The sequence below is a fragment of the Brachyhypopomus gauderio genome, chromosome 4, assembly GCF_052324685.1.
Source record: "Brachyhypopomus gauderio isolate BG-103 chromosome 4, BGAUD_0.2, whole genome shotgun sequence".
NCBI lineage: Eukaryota > Metazoa > Chordata > Actinopteri > Gymnotiformes > Hypopomidae > Brachyhypopomus > Brachyhypopomus gauderio.
This window is the reverse complement of record NC_135214.1, coordinates 18,635,668-18,653,045: the sequence shown is the minus strand read 5'-3', so window position 1 is coordinate 18,653,045 and position 17,378 is coordinate 18,635,668. Positions and strand designations below refer to the sequence as shown.

The 17,378-nt window shown below is 43.3% G+C and overlaps 2 protein-coding genes and 1 long non-coding RNA gene across 4 annotated transcripts; 2 read left to right on the top strand and 1 right to left on the bottom strand.

Annotated features, from left to right (window-relative positions):
* Positions 1-255: 255 nt before the first annotated feature.
* On the top strand, positions 256-8,080 carry ccdc93 (CCC complex scaffolding subunit CCDC93). 2 transcript variants are annotated; one of them, XM_077002876.1, is made up of 24 exons: positions 256-411; positions 952-1,065; positions 1,171-1,265; positions 1,727-1,838; positions 1,963-2,061; positions 2,237-2,293; positions 2,400-2,500; positions 2,833-2,862; positions 3,154-3,190; positions 3,336-3,434; positions 3,569-3,619; positions 3,724-3,810; positions 4,090-4,203; positions 4,405-4,467; positions 5,531-5,604; positions 5,743-5,824; positions 5,923-5,997; positions 6,116-6,187; positions 6,275-6,383; positions 6,525-6,607; positions 6,774-6,811; positions 7,135-7,219; positions 7,408-7,521; positions 7,627-8,080. In XM_077002876.1, exons 1-24 carry the CDS (start codon positions 328-330, stop codon positions 7,681-7,683), a joined length of 1,932 nt encoding a protein of 643 aa, XP_076858991.1. In that variant the 5' UTR covers positions 256-327; the 3' UTR covers positions 7,684-8,080. The 2 variants fall into 2 exon arrangements, with proteins under 2 accessions (XP_076858991.1, XP_076858992.1); XM_077002877.1 differs by lacking the exon at positions 2,833-2,862.
* Positions 8,081-8,297: 217 nt separating this feature from the next.
* Positions 8,298-13,341, bottom strand: ddx18 (DEAD (Asp-Glu-Ala-Asp) box polypeptide 18). Its single transcript, XM_077002875.1, has 14 exons — positions 13,162-13,341; positions 12,453-12,638; positions 12,209-12,370; positions 11,957-12,092; positions 11,737-11,837; positions 11,236-11,435; positions 10,839-10,953; positions 10,527-10,666; positions 10,238-10,399; positions 9,706-9,858; positions 9,449-9,562; positions 9,277-9,333; positions 9,011-9,188; positions 8,298-8,749 (listed from the first exon to the last, which is right to left on the bottom strand). Exons 1-14 carry the CDS (start codon positions 13,265-13,267, stop codon positions 8,604-8,606), a joined length of 1,956 nt encoding a protein of 651 aa, XP_076858990.1. The 5' UTR covers positions 13,268-13,341; the 3' UTR covers positions 8,298-8,603.
* Positions 13,342-14,198: 857 nt separating this feature from the next.
* LOC143512491 (uncharacterized) lies at positions 14,199-16,347 on the top strand. Its single transcript, XR_013130473.1, has 2 exons — positions 14,199-14,403; positions 15,252-16,347. It is a non-coding gene; the product is annotated as an uncharacterized LOC143512491 (long non-coding RNA).
* The last annotated feature ends 1,031 nt before the right edge of the window (positions 16,348-17,378 follow it).

Genomic DNA, 17,378 nt, shown 5'->3' with positions numbered 1-17,378 from the left:
CTATTGAAAAAACACTCCGTCACGAGTGTTACGTTTGCCACCCCCGCTCAACAACTTACGTTCACCGCCACCCCCGCCGCACCGGACCTCAGGTCACAGGTATCTGCCAAAATTGGACAGCGGACAAATTTAGTTGAGTACCCCTGCTATAGTGCATTGCTATCCCTTTAAAATTACACACCACTATTCAGTGACTGCGCTGCCACTTTGAAATGACAACTACACACACGGACGTAATTGGGGGGGGGGGGGACATGTCGTACGTCAGCGTCTTGGGAACGCACGTGACTCGTGGCAGCTTTTGTCACGTGACAACACGTTAGCAACATGGCGGCCACTTCTGTTTTCCAGAGAGTGAGAACGGGCTCTAAAATTGGTGCTCAGTATGATCAAGAGGGAAATATTATCCAGGTATGAGTAGTTTATAATTAGTCTAAAATACTGAAATGCAAATACGTGTTAAACATTTTAGTATTTATTATGGCTGTCACTTCTAATGTCGTTTTACTGATCTAGCTAGCTAGCCTTCCATTGGTTACTGCCAGTACCTAAAATTAAGATGCTAACGAGCTGAGACTTAGTCAAACAGAGGTAGCTACATATGCAGATTTTATATTCTAACTAGGTAGATTAAAGTGGTATTTGTAGTCATTTCTATGCACAGATTCAATCTAGGTAACTAATTATGTTGTAAGGCGCATCTAGTCAACCCACTGGGCGGGTCTGTGACTTAAGTCACATTGTAAGCTCGTCTGTCCAGCCACTAAGCCAGTTTAATCAGCTATAATGTGCTGATCTTGGAAAGGTACATATTCAAAGCACTTTATATATTTTCTTGTGATACTTAGCTGGCTAGTCACTCGTGACTTGTAAAGTTTTGTTACATGAACTGTATGTTGCAAGTGAAGTGAGAGCCCTAAACTGTAATTGTGTCTTTCATGTGTGGTACAGGTTGAGACACGTGAGGATGAGGAGCAAAGCATCAAGCTGGCAGAAATCCTCGAGCTGTTGCTGGCGGCTGGTTATTTCAGAGCACGCATTAAGGGACTCTCACCATTTGATAAGGTATAGATAACAGATTCTGACTATCCCCCCCAAAATGCCTTTACTGCTAGGAACGTCTAATATTCATTCTCACATATTTCTACTACTTCATTTAAATCCTGATAGGTGGTTGGAGGGATGACATGGTGTATCACAACTTGCAACTTTGACATAGATGTTGACCTGCTTTTTCAAGAAAATTCTACAATCGGCCAAAAGATGTAAGTTGGATTTTGTTTAGAAATGATTAGAAGTGTTGACAAAATGCTTCATAGAAAAGAACAGTGATGTGATGTGGTTTTGTTTTGTAGTAATGAGCCATGCTGATTCAATTAACAATCTTGTGCCACCAGAATGTTTGGTATTTTTCCATAGAAAAATAGTTACCTCTGCAGTTTTGCAATGTTCTCAGGCAACTTACAGTGATTGGCGCCTTCGTATCCATTGCATTTGCATTTTTGTAATTTAGCACTTTGAGATTTCTCTGAAATATAAAGTGCATTATAAATAAAATCTAATATCATATTATTATTATTTATCAGATGCTATAAACACCCACTAGCCTTAGTGATTACAAAAATATCCTAGTCTCCCACTTTTCAACTACAAGACTACAAGGGAAAGTAGCACAAAGCCCATCACAGGGGTCTGAGGTGATTTCTTTGTTCTGGTTTCCCTATAGAGCGCTGACTGAGAAGATCGTTTCCGTGCTGCCCAAGATGAAGTGCCCTCACAGACTGGAGCCGTATCAGATCCAAGGGCTCGACTTCATTCACATCTTCCCTGTTGTACAGGTGAACACGCAAACCTGATGTCTCTTACTGACATCTCACATTGATATGTTTGTGAATTGACGTTGTGTGTCTGTGTGTGTTTGCTTTTGCTTGTTGTGAATGCTTCTGTTTGTCTTTGCTGCAGTGGCTGGTGAAGCGTGCAATAGAGACTCGGGAGGAAATGGGAGACTACGTGCGTGCGTACTCCATCTCGCAGTTTCAGAAAACGCACACCTGTCCTGAGGTGAGAGCACATTCCAATTGATGTATTCACAGACAGGGCAGACCTGACTGTGTAGGGAATAATCCTCCGAGTTTAATTACATAGGGATGGTGACCATTGCACTACTGATCTGACCAGATCAAAACAGCATGTGTGCTTCCGAGGATGCGTATGAGTGTTTCTGATTTCACAATAGGATGAGGAGTTTGAGCAAAGGAAGGAAAAGGCGGTGAGGACAGTACTGGATGTCTGTGTGAGTATCCCTGTTCACTTTGGCTCTGCAGGCTGTGTGTTTCTGTGCTATTCATACCTGTGTCCTGGACATCTGTGATCATGTGTGTAATTGTGCGTGCATGTAGGAAGCGTATGCTCCTCAGAGACGATACAAGAGACAGGCAGATGCAGGAGAGCTGCTGGATGAAGAGTCCAGGGTTCACTCCACCCTGCTAGAGTATGGCAGGTAAATAACACACACACACACACACCTTGGACTCCAGTTCATCCTTTTTCTCCATGTCTCACTGTCACTCATCCATTGCATCTTTCAGCCTTATACTACAGTCATTTAAATGTCATCTTTAAATATATTAAATAGGTTTTAAAATGTACATTTTCATTTCATGTTATTGTTTTCTGTGATAAGTCTGTGACTTGTACCTGTGGTCCATGATTTCAAAATGGCTGTTACTCTGTCTGAGCTCTCGTTACCTGCTCTCCTCTCCTGTCATCTCTCTTCACATCTTGCCTTCTCCTGTCATTTCTTTTCACATCTTCCCTTCTCATCCTAATCAGTCCATGCCTAACCATTTCCTTCTACCTGCAGTAAGTATGTGTGTGCTTGTCAGATTTACTGCTTGATAAATACATTAAAAAAGATAAAAAATTTTGGCTACAGAGACCATTTGTTTCTTGAATTAAATGTTTTGGCGAGTGTAGCATGAAGGCTTAATGTAGATGTCTGGTTACTGCGTGTGTTTTGTGTGTGTGTGTATGTGCGTGTGTGATTGTTTTTGAGCTGGTTTACCTCCCTTGTAATGGCTTCCAGGTTATTGAAAAATATACATGTACTTAACCTAAAAAATACACTAAATTACCCTTTTTCCCTTTGGACAGGCGTTATGGTTTTAGCAAGCATTCCAAACCAGATAAAGTAAGTATTATGCAACAGCTCACACATTTCCTGCACTCACGTTCTGTTCTGTGTTCTGGCTCCGCTAAAATGTCTAGCTATTGTGATCTTATTGCTATTGTGCAGTGTGGTTGTTCTTGTTAATGTGCTCACTAATATTCTGCAGGCTGAAGAAAAGAGGCTCCAATTGGCCCATGGTGCTCAGGGCCCGCCCCCTGGCATGGCTGAGGTGTCTGAGGAGGAGGATCTACAAGCTGCTGAGGAGGTCAGTCACATGACCCAGCTGTGCAGCAGTGGTCTGTATATCTGAATAGATTAGTGTGTATTGTGAATCATGAAGGCGTGGTTCTCTCGTAAACTGGGTCCATGTTTGTCAAACGTGTGTGTTTCCCCATCCAGCTCCGTATCAAGGCTCTTATGACAGGAATGGCTGCCATGGCAACAGAAGAGGTACAGTAAGCATCGCTGCTACCTTCCTGTTTACGTTAAAAGTAAAGAATGTCCAGATGCTACGGGGGTGACCTGAGCGTGATCCTCTCTTGACCTCGCCGTAGGGAAGGCTGACCGCCAGCACAGTGGGGCAGATTGTGGGGCTGCAGTCAGAAGAAATAAAGCAGATTGCTTTTGAGTACGCTGAGAAGGTGAGAAGCCTTCGCTCACATTTATTCCACCATGTACGGGCTCAGCTGGGGCTTTGAATTTGTGCTTAGAAAAAACAATTATCCTAGCTGCTACGTAGGTTTAATCCTAGGTTTTTCTGTGTTTTTCACCTCTGTGTGTGTGTGTGTGTGTGTGTGCGTGCGCACACTGCCGCGTGAGTCCCCAACCGCGTCCGTTCTACTGGTATTCGCTGCAGGCCTTCACTTCTGGAGTGGTGTGAGCGGAGAAAATTATGCTTTTCTGTGTGTGACTCCCTATAGGCCGAACGCTCTGCGGAGGATCGTCCAGAGCAGTACGGTCCTGTCCAGCAGCACCGCCGCATGGTCACATCACTCAACAAACAGATTCAGCAGAGAAACAAAGAACTGCAGGAGGTAATATACATTATATGTACCCCACACCAAACACACACACACCACACACACACCCCACCAAACACACACACTCCAACCCCAAACACACACACCAACCCCAAGCACACTCGCACCCCCACCCACCCATAAGTGGTTGGAGAGGTGCCTGAAGTCCCTTCTGGTAGATCCGTTTCTTCCTGTGGTGTGATTGTGGTGATCCAGATGCAGGTCAAGCAGCAGGAAGTGAGAGCAGCCTGTGAAGAGGCCAAGAGCAAACTAACTAAGGTAACACACACACACACACACACTAGGGCTGCCACAAACGATTATTTTTATAGTCGACTAATCACCGATTAATTTTTATGATTAGTCGACTAATCGGATCGTGCGTTAATTGAATATAAAACATACAGCTTATCACACTAGAATGCAACTGCTATTATATAATCATCGTTAGATTTCAGCTAAAAATAAAAACAATTAAGATCATAGTTCATTAAACTCATTAAATAAGTCACTGGCTTAAACAACGCAAAAATAAATACATTAATAAAGAAATATTTTTTTAGGTTTTTCTTTCTTTCATTTGTCTCTGGCATCAAACGTAGCTACATATAAATCAAATTAGGTAGGTACCTGAAACTAAGGAATTATTCACAAAAATAAAGTTTTGGTCTCACTGACGTTACAGAAAACACACGAATGCGTGCTAAGGCTAATGAAACAAATCGCCATCACTAATGTTAACTTTTACAGTTACCACGATAAGTAAGTACAAAGTTAACGCTCTGTTTACGGTAACGTTAGCAGCTAACTAGCGATTTAGATTACAGAGATGACGGTCCCTCTTCATCATTGTCACAATAAGCCACAACATGCTTCAGGTGCTCTTACATCGCGGTTGTGCTGCCGTGGAAGGAAAGTTCTGCCTTGCAGATATTGCACGCGTTTCGGAACCCGGTTACGGAAAATGATCCCACACTTTTGAGTTCCGTAGCCGGGTAGCCATGATACCAGTCTGTGTAATGTCCTGGGATGTCGTTCACTGTCTACCTCGGTTTCCACTACTGCGCATGTGCGTTAGGGACAGAAAGGCAGACGAGACCGCAGCAGTATGGAGAGAAAAAAAAAAAACACGACGCATCGACTATTAAATTAGTCGTCGACTATTTTAATAGTAGACATAATCGTGACTAGTCGACTAATCATGGCAGCCCTAACACACACACAGTCTTTTAAGCACACACATGTGTTTTAAGCATAACGTTGTGTGTGTGTGTGTGTGTGTGTGTGTGTGTGTGTGTGTGTGTGTGTGTGTGTGTGTGTGTGTGTGGGTGTGGGTGAGTAGGCCATAGATCTGGGTGAGCGCCTGCAGAAGGAGCTCAGTACTCTGGCCGATGTGGAAGCTCAGGCTGACTCTGGGTAAGCTTCTCTTCCAGATTCATGTCCTAATGGTGTGGAGTGCGCGGATGCGGACAGGCCCGTCTGTCGTTCCGCTGTACGACGAGAGTGGCGTGTGTGATGTGGTGTGGACTGAACCCTTGTGCTGCTCTCCTGCAGTCTGCTGGAGAAGCTCCGTGCCCTCGTAGCCATGAACGAGAACCTGAAGCATCAGGAGCAGGACTTCCGCGCACACTGCCGCGTGAGTCCCCAACCGCGTCCGTTCTACTGGTATTCGCCGCAGGCCTTCACTTCTGGAGTGGTGTGAGCGGACAAAATGATGCTTTTCTGTGTTTCTAGGAGGAGATGACCCGACTGCAGCAGAGCATCGAAGACCTGAAGATTGAGATTGGAGATGAGGCACATGATCAGAAGGTCCTGAAAATATAACACTACACAGAGCAAAAATAAGTGTGTATAAAGAGGTGTTAATAGATGCCATGTGTACGTGCTCTCACCATGACATCCTCCCCTCCTCCCTGTGGTGTTTTAGGAGAGGAACCAGCTGATAGACCAACAGCACACGGCTGACCGGGACAAGCTGCAGAAGATCCGCCTGCTGATGGTGCAGTTGCAGAACCAGCTTTAAACCTGCGTATTGAGTGGGAGAGACCCCCGTCACTCACACCACTGTCTCTGCTGCCCCCTACAGGCTCGTAGGAACCGGGAGATCGCCATCCTGCAAAGGAAGATCGATGAGGTACCCAGCAGAGCTGAGCTCACACAGTACCAGAAACGCTTCATTGAACTTTATAGCCAAGGTTTGTTGTGTTCCTTGTTTGAAGCTTAATTTTCATTATTAATACATAAGGTAACTTTTGGTATTTTTGGACTCTGAATCATGCAGTTATTAAAATACTTGGCAAACAGCCATGAGATATTGCTAATCTTTCTCTTTTCAGTCTCTGCAACTCACAAAGAGACCAAACAGTTCTTCACTCTCTACAATACACTAGATGACAAGAAGGTGTACCTGGAGAAGGAGGTAAGAGAGCTCATGGGTTATTGAAATGATTGCTCTGAAATTTGTAATAGAAATATTATGTCATACTTTGCTGATGAGTCTAATAGTTTCAGTATAGGAACCACAGCTGAAGCATCACAGCTCCATTTAGGTGTAGTTTAGCCTGACTCTGTGTTTCTCTCCTCAGGTGAATTTGCTAAACTCCATCCATGATAACTTCCAACAGTGAGTATGGGTGGAGCCACAGCCAGACGACTAACTTTGAGCAAGTACCGATCAGAGTGCAAGATGTTCAGGATCTTGATGTTGGTCTGACATGGTTTTGGATCATGCCAGAGTTGTACTAGTTATGGGTGTGGAAAAGGTGTCGGATTTAGAGTACAGCTGCCTGAAGTTTCATAGCTGTTTGAAGCAGGGCACATGATCACGTTCTCTACCTCGTATAATTGCATCCATTAAACCTAGATGCATCCAAACATTATGTAACGGTCTCTGTGGCGATACTGTGGAATTCTGGGTATTTTACGTGTGTGTGTGTGCACATCCAGGGCTATGGCGTCATCAGGAGCTAAGGAGCAGTTCCTCAGGCAGATGGAGCAGATAGTGGAAGGAATCAAACACAGTCGAATTAAGGTAAAACGTAATTGGTTAAGGTGGATGTGATAACTTCCTCCAAATTTGGCCATCAGACTCCACCCTCTGCCTTCCGTTCCTTGGCCCTCCATCCAACCCTTTCTCCATGCACTTACGAGTTAAACCTGGTCAGCATTATGACTAATGATGTTTTATTTGCACTTTCATTCTTAACTGCACGTGTGTAGATGGAGAAGAAAAAGCAGGAGAATAAAATGAGGAGAGATCAGCTGAATGACGAGTATCTGGAGCTGCTGGACCAACAGAGGCTCTACTTCAAGACCGTTAAAGACTTCAAAGAGGTGAGGACTCGAGGCAGCTGCCCACCAACTTGCTTGTGACGCACGAGACTGAAATGACCGCTTTAAAAGCTTTATCTGAGCGTGCTCTCTGTCTGCGTTCCACAGGAGTGCCGGAAGAACGAGATGCTTCTGTCTAAGCTGAGGGCGAAGGGAGCGTCCTAGTCCCATACGCACCGTTGCCTTTATGTTGGAAGCTTCGGGTCTGTAGTTTCACGTGTCTTTACACAGACTCTCATTCCAGTGTGGTGGGGTCCAGTGCTACGGTAAGCACCGACGACCCTTAACCAACACGCGAGGGGGCAGGCTAGATGTCGAGAACTTGCATTCAACTTACAACCATTCAGAAATGTCTGAGCCACCAGTGCAGGTTTTCTGCATTCGTTGTCAAAAAAGCCTTAATCATGGGTATTCCTGGGTTTGAGATGTCTCTTACAGTGCCAAACATACTTGTAAATGAACGTCAATTAATCCAGTGCATATTTGTATGTTGTTTTACATCATTCGACTCTTTGGATCCTGCTTGTAACTGTTAGCAATTGTTATAAAATTTAATCTGCAATATTCTGTTTTGGGTAGTTTGTTATATGCTGTATGCTTTAACTTAAGCATATAATTTAAACTAATCCACAATGTTTGAGATGTAATACTGACTTTGAATATGGGCATATTTTATTCCATATAGACTTTATGGTAACATTCAGAGTCTGATCCATGTTTTTTTTTTCCAATCCTTATATTGTAACTGTCTGTCTAATAAGCACAAGGATATTCTCATGTCAAGATGACTACACGTCACATTAGGGTTTATTATTATTTTTAATAGAGCAGTCACTCCAGTAGTACAAAGAGGACAAATCAGGAAGAAAATGTACAATTAAATTGAAATCAGACTCCTTATAAACACACGGCGTTGGGGATTTCTCTAGTGATACGGAATGGAAACGGCTCAAGGTTCTGTAGTCCAACAGGGCTGCCATGCATCCAAAAGAACAGAACCATGTTTTACATCAAAGCCTCTGCGTGGTATTCCAGCGGGTTCTTTCCCTGTATCCTGAAGCATTATGGGTCAAAAGCCTTCCTCCTCAGCGGGAGAACTGGCGGCGGTCTCTTCTGCCCTTGTTGACGTGCTTGAAGATCTTGGCCTTCTGCGTGTTCTTGGATTTCTGGTAGCCGAAGCCGCCGCCCCCTCCTCTCTTGTGCAGCTTGGCTCCTTTGCTGCTGTTCACGTCTACAAGGAAGCGTGTTAAGGAGCAATATGGCCGCTTGTGCTAAAGCAAACTTACTTTAAAATGCCAGAATCGTCAAACGAATCCATTAAGCACCCTAAAACTGTCCCTCATATCAGCATGCCACATTTCACGTTGGTATAAGCTCTTAACGATTTTAAGATATGACATTTTCTAACACTGGACAAGTTTTAATGATAAGAGAATTAATAACCATGTGTTGCAGCACACAGCCACATACAGACAAAATAATGAAAGGATACTGAGGTCGACATAAGGTGGTACTTTGAAGCCAAACGACAGCGCCACCTGGGGGAGGTTCAGCGTCTGCACGTTGTAGATCTGTTTCAGAGAGTGGGAATCGTATGCCCTCACGTATGACTTGTAGGCCTCCTGAGCGGACTTGTGCAGGTAATAATTCTTCTCAATCAGCTTCTCCAACTGGGGAATATGATATTTGTGTGGTTATCAATCTTCATTTCCTTTTAATACACAGTTTAATAGCAGATGCTTTTTCATATTGACCTACCTGCGTCTGAATATCTGAGATCTTACTCCAGGAGAATTCAAACTCGCTCAGTGGAACCTTAAAGAAAGACACATCAAAGTAAATATTGAGAGAGACAGACTCGTGTGTGTGCTGCTAAATGTTCCAATATTCCCTGTTTATAGCTGGACAGTTCTAAAGTTTAAAACATTACCTTGGCCTGCTTGAGAAAACGCAGGAAACCGAGCTCCTCTGGTCTGAGGATGAGCAGAGCGTGTCCCCTACCATTAATACCACGAGCGGTTCTGCCCACCCGGTGGATGTACTCCTGAGAACGAAAAGGAAAAAAAAAGGTCAGGGGGCAAATGACCTCATTCGGAATGAAGATGCCGTTACTCGAAATCACAGTGCATAGTTCTCCATCCCTGCAACACAGCGGCTTGCGCAAAAGCTAAATGTCAGCTGTTGTACCTTGGGATCATCGGGTGGGTCATACTGGACTATCCAGTCCACCTCTGGGATGTCCAGGCCTCTGGCGGCCACATCGGTGCACAGTAGGATGCCCGAGTCTGCGTTACAGAACTGGAAAAACGTGGTGGTTCTCTTCGTCTGCTTCTGCTTGCCCTAAAAAGCCAAATGACAAGATGTTTGTTTATACTAAAATACCCATCATGCATATGCTCAATAGTCCAACACACGTTGTAATGCAGAAAACCAGAACCAGAAAACTATCTAGAGATACACTACAATATAATATACAAAGCACATAGAAAATTGTTAGTAGGCAGTTTAACAAAACGTTTTTGCATTAGTTATTAGCTTGCCAGACAAGTCTAATATTTAGGCCAACATGCTATAACACAGTAAGTCTGACCTCTACAAGGGAGAATGGTACTAGTCATCTAGTGAGCTTATTTTGTGTGAAGAGTAGAATTAGATGGGGATGTCTCTAAATCTCAGACAATTTAGATTCTCTACGCGAGAGATATTTGAGACAACTCACATGGATGGCCATGACGGGCAGGTCGATATAGTTGAGCAGCTCGTAGTGAAATTTCACCGACATGCAGGAGGAGAAGAACACCATCAGCTTCTTCTTACGGTTCTTCTTGAGGAACGTGAAGAGCAGAAGGAAGCGCTTCTCTGACGGGCAGACCACGTAACCCTGAGTCACACATGCACACACACACACACACACACACACACACGTTCAGCAACAGAAGGTGGGCAATGTGAAGGCCACACTGTCCTTCCCAAGCTGCAGGTCTACAGAGGGCTGTAGGGTGGTCTACCTGCTCCAGCCCGTCCACTGTGGCCACATCTTTGTTATCGTCCACTCCCACATACAGTGGCTCTTTCTTCAGAGAGATGCGAGCCAGATCCTCCACCTTTCTGGTCTGAGTGGCGGAGAACAACATGGTCTGCCTCTTCTCTGTATCGGGGGAGATTTATGATGAGCTCAAAGCCTCCATGGCCAAGTTTGAAGCCCATTGCGTTCAAAGTCAACAGCCAATTGTACAATGCTCCGGACAGAAAGTAGATGTTGAAGAGTTAACATTCGTTTAGCTGATGAACTACACCGCTGTAAGATCAAAGACTCTTACTTGGCAGAAGTTTGATGATCTGTTTAAGTTCTTCCTCAAATCCAACTTCCAGAATCCTGTCTGCTTCATCAATAATCAGACACTGCAGGTTCTTATACATAAAACCAGGTGTGTTCTAATCAAAGAAGGAAAAAACAAGGAGGCAGTTAATATCAGATCATTATTCTCAAGAGTGATTTTAGCTGATTTCATGCACCTCAGTCAACTCATAAGCTCATTAGTATCATTCTTCATTAGCTGAATTAGGCTCAATCAAGGTAAACACAAACTCTAAAACTGAGTCTCAAATTTGATGTTTCAGATTCATGCCACAATGCATGAAAACCCTCTTCCAGAGTAATAAATGTGTGTTATGACAGCAATGTGCATTCAGCATTCGCGAGTGTCATGCACAAACCTGCAAATGATCGAGCAGTCTGCCCGGCGTGGCCACCAGAATGTTGACACCGTTGCCGAGCTTCTGAGCCTCGGCCGAGCGGTTGCTGCCGCCCATGATGAGCCCGTATGTGTGCACGTGGTGCGTCATCAGCTCCTTCAGCACGCCGTACGTCTGCATGGCCAGCTCTCGCGTCGGGGACAGGATCACCACGCCAGTGCCTGCCAGGAAGGAACCAGAACGTTACAGATGATGTCTCACTCCCGTCCCCAGGTGTCAGTCTGTTCCACCAAACCAGAGCAGGCAAAACTACCCTTCTGTATATTCCACTACAACAGAGCCATCTGTGTATATGAGAGTGAAACACTACGTTTGCATCAGCTTTAAATCACAGAATGTTATTAAACTGTCTACATTTGCAATAAAAAATACATTTTTGGTTTACAAATAAATAAAAGAATCAGACAGTGCTTGTGTATGCTGGAGCTAACCAAAGCCTTTCATTTCCATGTGTGGACTCACCGTTTCTAGGCATAAATTTCAGTTTGTAGATGAGCTCTATGGCGGGAATGAGAAAAGCCAGAGTTTTCCCACTGCCTGTTTTAGCAGCTGCAAGCACATCTCTGTAGAGACAGAAACTACTCAGTGGAAGAATACCCATCTGTTAAAATCAAGCCTACCATTCTCATCTCTTAGTAAATGGAAACAAACTATCATAATTCAGACACAACTGTAGCCTCACCTCCCCTCCAGTAGAGGGCGTATGGTTTTGTGCTGAATCTCAGTCATGTGCTCAAATCCCATCTCTTTAACACCCTTCAGTGAATTCTCACTGACAAGCTCGGCCAGCGACGCAAACGACTGATCCTCAAACGCTCCTGAGAGAAAAGGTACATCCAAATAAGTCCATAAACACACCTACACACATCCGTCATAAACAACCACAGCATAATGTGAAAGCAGCACCATTAATGATGTCACTACTCCCACTGACCGGTCAGTCCAGATGGAAGTTCTGGCCCATCATCCAGTCCCTCTTCATCCAGTCCATCATCACAAGCCTCTTCTACCTCACTCTCCTGCTCATCTCTCTCAGAGGGCTCAATCACATCACCCCCATTTAACCCACTGTTCTCTCGTTTGGGTTTTTTTACATCTACAAAAGAGAAGTGTCCACCATCAGTAAAAAAAATCAGTTTGATTCCAACAATTACTGAGGAGAAAAAGTAACAACTTACTGCTGCTGGTGGGATCTTCGTCGCCGTCCAATTTTCTCTTTTTCTTCTTCTTTTTCTTGTTATCTTTCTGTTGGGGAGTTTGCTCCTCCGTGGGCATACTCATCTGTTTATCCTGCTGGGTGTCCGGAACTGCAGCCTCATCGCTGGTCTCGGTTCTACACGCCTCAGTTATTCTCACGTCTGATTCTATCAGGAAGAAAGTGAAGTACATGAAGCTCGGAGCTCAGCTCATACAGCCACTGTCCGACTAGCTGGACGTAAGATGAAATCTTGAACCTTTTTTACATCGACCTCCACGTGCTAAGCCCAACAAAGTTGCATAAATCAACGTGTCTTGCTCTTAGAACAATAAGGACACCTATTGGCCATTTCAAGTTATCCTATTCGATTAACTCGCTCAATTATATTGATCACGTAGCGAACCCAGCTAGCTGCCCCTAAGCAAACTAACGTGGGAGCTAGTCAGATAGATGCTATACTGGATTTTGTTAGCTGACTACTGCACGTCTTACACTGTTAAATATATGTACGTGGAAAAATTGGTGTGATATTTCAACGCGCCCATAAATCCATCAAAATAGTTCATGTCGTCGTTATATTAACCAATGCAACAGGCTAGCTAGCTAACCATCACACACCCAGGCTACACGATGTGGCTAAAGAGACTGTTGACACAAATTAACTTTGGAAAACAACGTCGACACTTTACCTTCTTCAACTTCTTCCACCTGATTTTGACGCAATTTACGCTCTTTGTTTTTTTCATTCCTTTTCTTAATTTTTTTCCTAAGGATTTTCATCTGCAGGTCTGCCATGGCTGCGTACAGACACGCACACGTGTGATCGGGGTCCTTCGATGGGCACTTACTGCTGCCTGACTAAAATGTTGAGGACCCTAGACATGTCACACTAAAAAGTATGCTAGGTGTTTTTTATTCATATATGTACATGTTTTTACATCGTGTTTCAAAATAAAATATTCTCCACGAATCATGGATTACTTAAAATTTAGTTTAGACTCATGAAAATCCACGTAGTGGCAGCACGTTCGCAAACATAGAATGTTTACATATCGCCTATGTTTACAACGCAGTATTGTTCAAAGGCATAATTGACGACAGCTATATGGAGAGCTCACAGCTGTAATTGGGACTACGTAAGAAAAAAAAAAGATTACTTCTATCATAGTTGTGAATGCAAAGTTGTATTTTGAATGTTGCTGATGAAACACTGATGAAAAAGCTCTCTCCTTTAATAAATACCGGATCCGTTCACCTGCGCGTTCTATCTTACATGGGGGTATTCCACAAAGCGGGTTAAGCGAGAAAACCGGTTAAGTTAACTCAGAATACACGGAAACTCGAGGTTTTCCGTTCCAGAAACCGAGCTTAGAGAAAACCTTAGTCAGTTACTATAGCAACTTATGCTCTGAAGCTAACCTGCTCGCTGTCAGGTTAACTTGTACCTAAACCAGAGTTTACCAAAACGTCATCATGACGTGTCCTTTCCTCGAGGATCATGTGGATATTGAAGCTCAGTTTATTCGCCGAGCTCTTCGTTGGGAACGCCAGGGCCGGCCCTTCCATATAGGCGATATAGGCAAATGCTAGGGGCGCCGGCTGTCCAGGGGGGCGCTCGCGTGCATGCGGTTTTTTTTTTTTTAACAAATGAACAATTAATAAATGTGAAAACAAGCGAAGTCCACATAATCATAATTTCATTGTTTAATAATATTAGTCAAATTAATAATTCTTATAATAACAACACACGACACCTATCACCCGCGCGCCAACCCGCCCTCCCCCGCGCGCTCTGCGCACCTCGTTACTGTTTCTCTGTACACCACAGAGTGAGTGACATCTCCCTGTAAAGACGTCAAAAAGGCAGAAGTCCTATGGTGCCCAGGGTAGAAAAATGAGAAACGTGGAGGAGGAAAGGCGGCAAAAAACAGGTAATATAATGGTAATATGTGGTGAATTAACACTATACCATTGGCGAAGCGTCAGGGACTTCAACGCCTTCTCTGAAGGTTAATTGATCTTAAAAAGGATGCTTTATCTATTATATGTAATATATGTTAATAATGCTTCACCAATAATTTTTATTTTTCCTATAAATCGGCTTTCAAATCCACTTTTCATACTTGTGCTTGAAAAAAACCTCAGCGGTGAAATAAAAAATCAACCAATCAGAATATTTCACACCGTTGTTTCTAGGTAAAAGAGAGAAAGGCCCTTTTACAATTGAGAGCTTTTATTATAGATTGGCAGTTTTATCAACCAATCATATTATCGAATTAGAATCGTGGGGGCGTGCTCCAATGGTCTCTCATTTTTATTAGAAACAAATCCAAAATGTTGCCAATCTGTAGCTGTTGTGTTTTTCTTTGAAACCAGCTCGCTTGACTCACAACTAACACTCAATCGTCATTGTGGCTTTTTCCCCTCTGTATGATCTTAGTGAAAACCGCCACTGTCATCATACTGCCCAATCCTAGTAGGTGCTATGATTAGCTTAGCTTAAAATAAATATATACTAAAACACACATATGCTCCTCTGTTCATTGCGGATGCACTTTTGAAATAATAATGTTGCAGTAGGCAAATTGCCCTGATTTGCACTGGTGGTAGTTGTTGTTTTTAATTAACTTATTTTTTTTATTATTAATATTTAAAAGTTGTTCTCTGCACTACGTTATGTAAAATAGTTTAAAAATATTTTTTGTGCAACACCTTTATATTTATTGCTTGTTATATGGTAATATTTAAGTCATTTGCTTTTTATTTGTTTCTTTAATAGTGACACAATCAACCCGATGATTGATGACACAGGGGGCACCAACCAAAATCTCGCCTAGGGCACCACATTGGTCAGGGCCGGCTCTGTGTTCACCACACATAGTGGTTGCTGGTGTAGATAAGTTGTTACGTTTTCCCTCCACTTTCTCAGTGTTAATAAAGCACATAAGATAATTTAAGATTATTAATAAACATTTTGTTAGAAACAATATTTACAGTAACCAGACAGCAGAGTTGTAAATGTCTACTCTGAGTGTGTGTGTGTGTGTGTGTGTGTGTGTGTGAGAGAGAGAGAGAGAGAGAGAGAGAGAGAGAGAGAGAGAGAGAAAATTTCACAAGATAATTTCATTGTATTTTCTCTAACTTGTGTTTGGTTGCAGGACAGAGCAAAGAAAAAATACATTATTTCAAGTTCTTGCCACATTGAAATATCTTCCACTAATATTCTTTTTTTTTCAGCAGAGCATCTCACTGAACAACAGCAGAACAACGTGTACACATTGTAGAACATTTTCAGGAATTCGTTAATGTAGATAAGTTGTTTTCCCTCCAAAGGCAACCAGACCAGGAAAAGTTAACAAGAACCAACACAAGGGTTTTTAAATAAATGTGCCATATTTTGTCAATTGTGATTTTTACACCCAATCGAAATTTGTCTTCCGCTTTTAACACTAGGGCTGGGTATCGATTCAAATTCCAAGAATCTTTTTCACGCAAGGAGGAGGGGTCAAGTTCCGGGCGAGGTGATGTGTAAACCTATTTCCGGTTAGCAGCACCGCTACGAGAATGGATGCGTTTTATTACTCTGCATCTTTGGCTGACCTTCCGCGCTTTAGGCAGGACGATGTTGCCAGAACCGTCGAGGAGCTATCGAGGACCAAACGAGCGAAACTCGATAAAGGATACAAGTTTTTTTTCGAGCAGTTTATTTTTGATTATGAAGGTAAATGGATCCAGTTCTGTAGTTTAGTTTAGCCAAGTTAACTAGCTAGCATGCCTAGCTAGCGTCTTAGCTCCGTGCTCACTCAACATTCTATCATTTATGCCTTCATCAAACTGTTTATCTTATTTTTAAATAAAGCATGTGTTTTATTGTACTATTATAAGTGCCTGCATTATTGTGTCTTATGATTTTGTGTGTTCAGTGTCCAATGTTGTAGATAAGGAGATCCGTGTAAGGGCTCGGTGCTACCGGTCCTTAAAAAAAGGCACCACACAAGCTAGAGGTCAAAGCTCACAGTTTTTTATTTGTTTCAAGCATTTTCAAGCACTTTAATCTAAATTCCAGCACTTTTCAAACCTGAAACAAAGCAACATTAAAATTGGTCAGGTAATTGTTTCTTCCCCTGTTGTTGAGGGGTGTTTCTTTATACTACCACATATCGTTTCGGACAAGCGGTTCGAGCAGGGTCGCGCGAGGTGTGCGGACGCGCGCGCGCGCGCTACGGTCACTCGCGAAAGTATAAACCTAGCTCAACACAACGAATCTGACCAAACACCTGAAGGCACGCATATTTGTACAAAACATTCCAAGAGGTTGGTGATTATTCCCATTTCTAGTATTATAGCATACAAAATTGTGTCCGATTATGGTATCCTAGCATAGTGTGTGTGTGTGTGTGCTCTAGACCCAAAGCCCAGACAGACTTGTACTTAGGATGTGCACGGAAAGCCTCTAGGCGGGATTTCACTCTGCTGTACACAGACTGCCTCGCTGGCCGAGTCCAGCTGAAACGACACGGTATAGCACCTTTCTTCAGCCACGTTTTGCCCTTTGCCGTAACGTAGATGTCTTGCGACTCAAAATGTGCGCTACACACGTGCGTGCTGTTCCTAATAACCTGGAAATTCGGCCCCTCACTCCTTCTAATGGCCATCAACCACTTCTTTCTGAGTTCCTCGTCAGCTGGGAACGAGTGGAAACTCAAATAAGGCTGTTTTTGTTTGGAATTAGAGCACAGCGGTACGCTGCAAAAACACTTGCTAGTCACTTGCGCCATGGCAGAAGTACGAACGCTCCAAACGGAAATGATTTTACACAGAACTGTCTAGACCGGAAACGTCGACCCCGGAAGCGAGAGAAAGGCCTATTCCGATTCTGAAGATTAAGAATCGATTTATTTCCATT

Bases quoted from the DNA above. Each gene is read 5' to 3' on its own strand.
- ddx18 (XM_077002875.1), bottom strand. From the start codon at position 13,267: ATGGCAGACCTGCAGATGAAAATCCTTAGGAAAAAAATTAAGAAAAGG. The intron at 12,371-12,452 runs GTAAGTTGTTAC...TCTCTTTTGTAG, and splicing joins CGAAGATCCCACCAGCAGCA to ATGTAAAAAAACCCAAACGA. The intron at 10,400-10,526 runs GTAGACCACCCT...TGTGTGACTCAG, and splicing joins CAGTGGACGGGCTGGAGCAG to GGTTACGTGGTCTGCCCGTC.
- ccdc93 (XM_077002876.1), top strand. From the start codon at position 328: ATGGCGGCCACTTCTGTTTTCCAGAGAGTGAGAACGGGCTCTAAAATT. The intron at 5,998-6,115 runs GTCCTGAAAATA...GTGGTGTTTTAG, and splicing joins ATGAGGCACATGATCAGAAG to GAGAGGAACCAGCTGATAGA. The intron at 7,220-7,407 runs GTAAAACGTAAT...GCACGTGTGTAG, and splicing joins TCAAACACAGTCGAATTAAG to ATGGAGAAGAAAAAGCAGGA.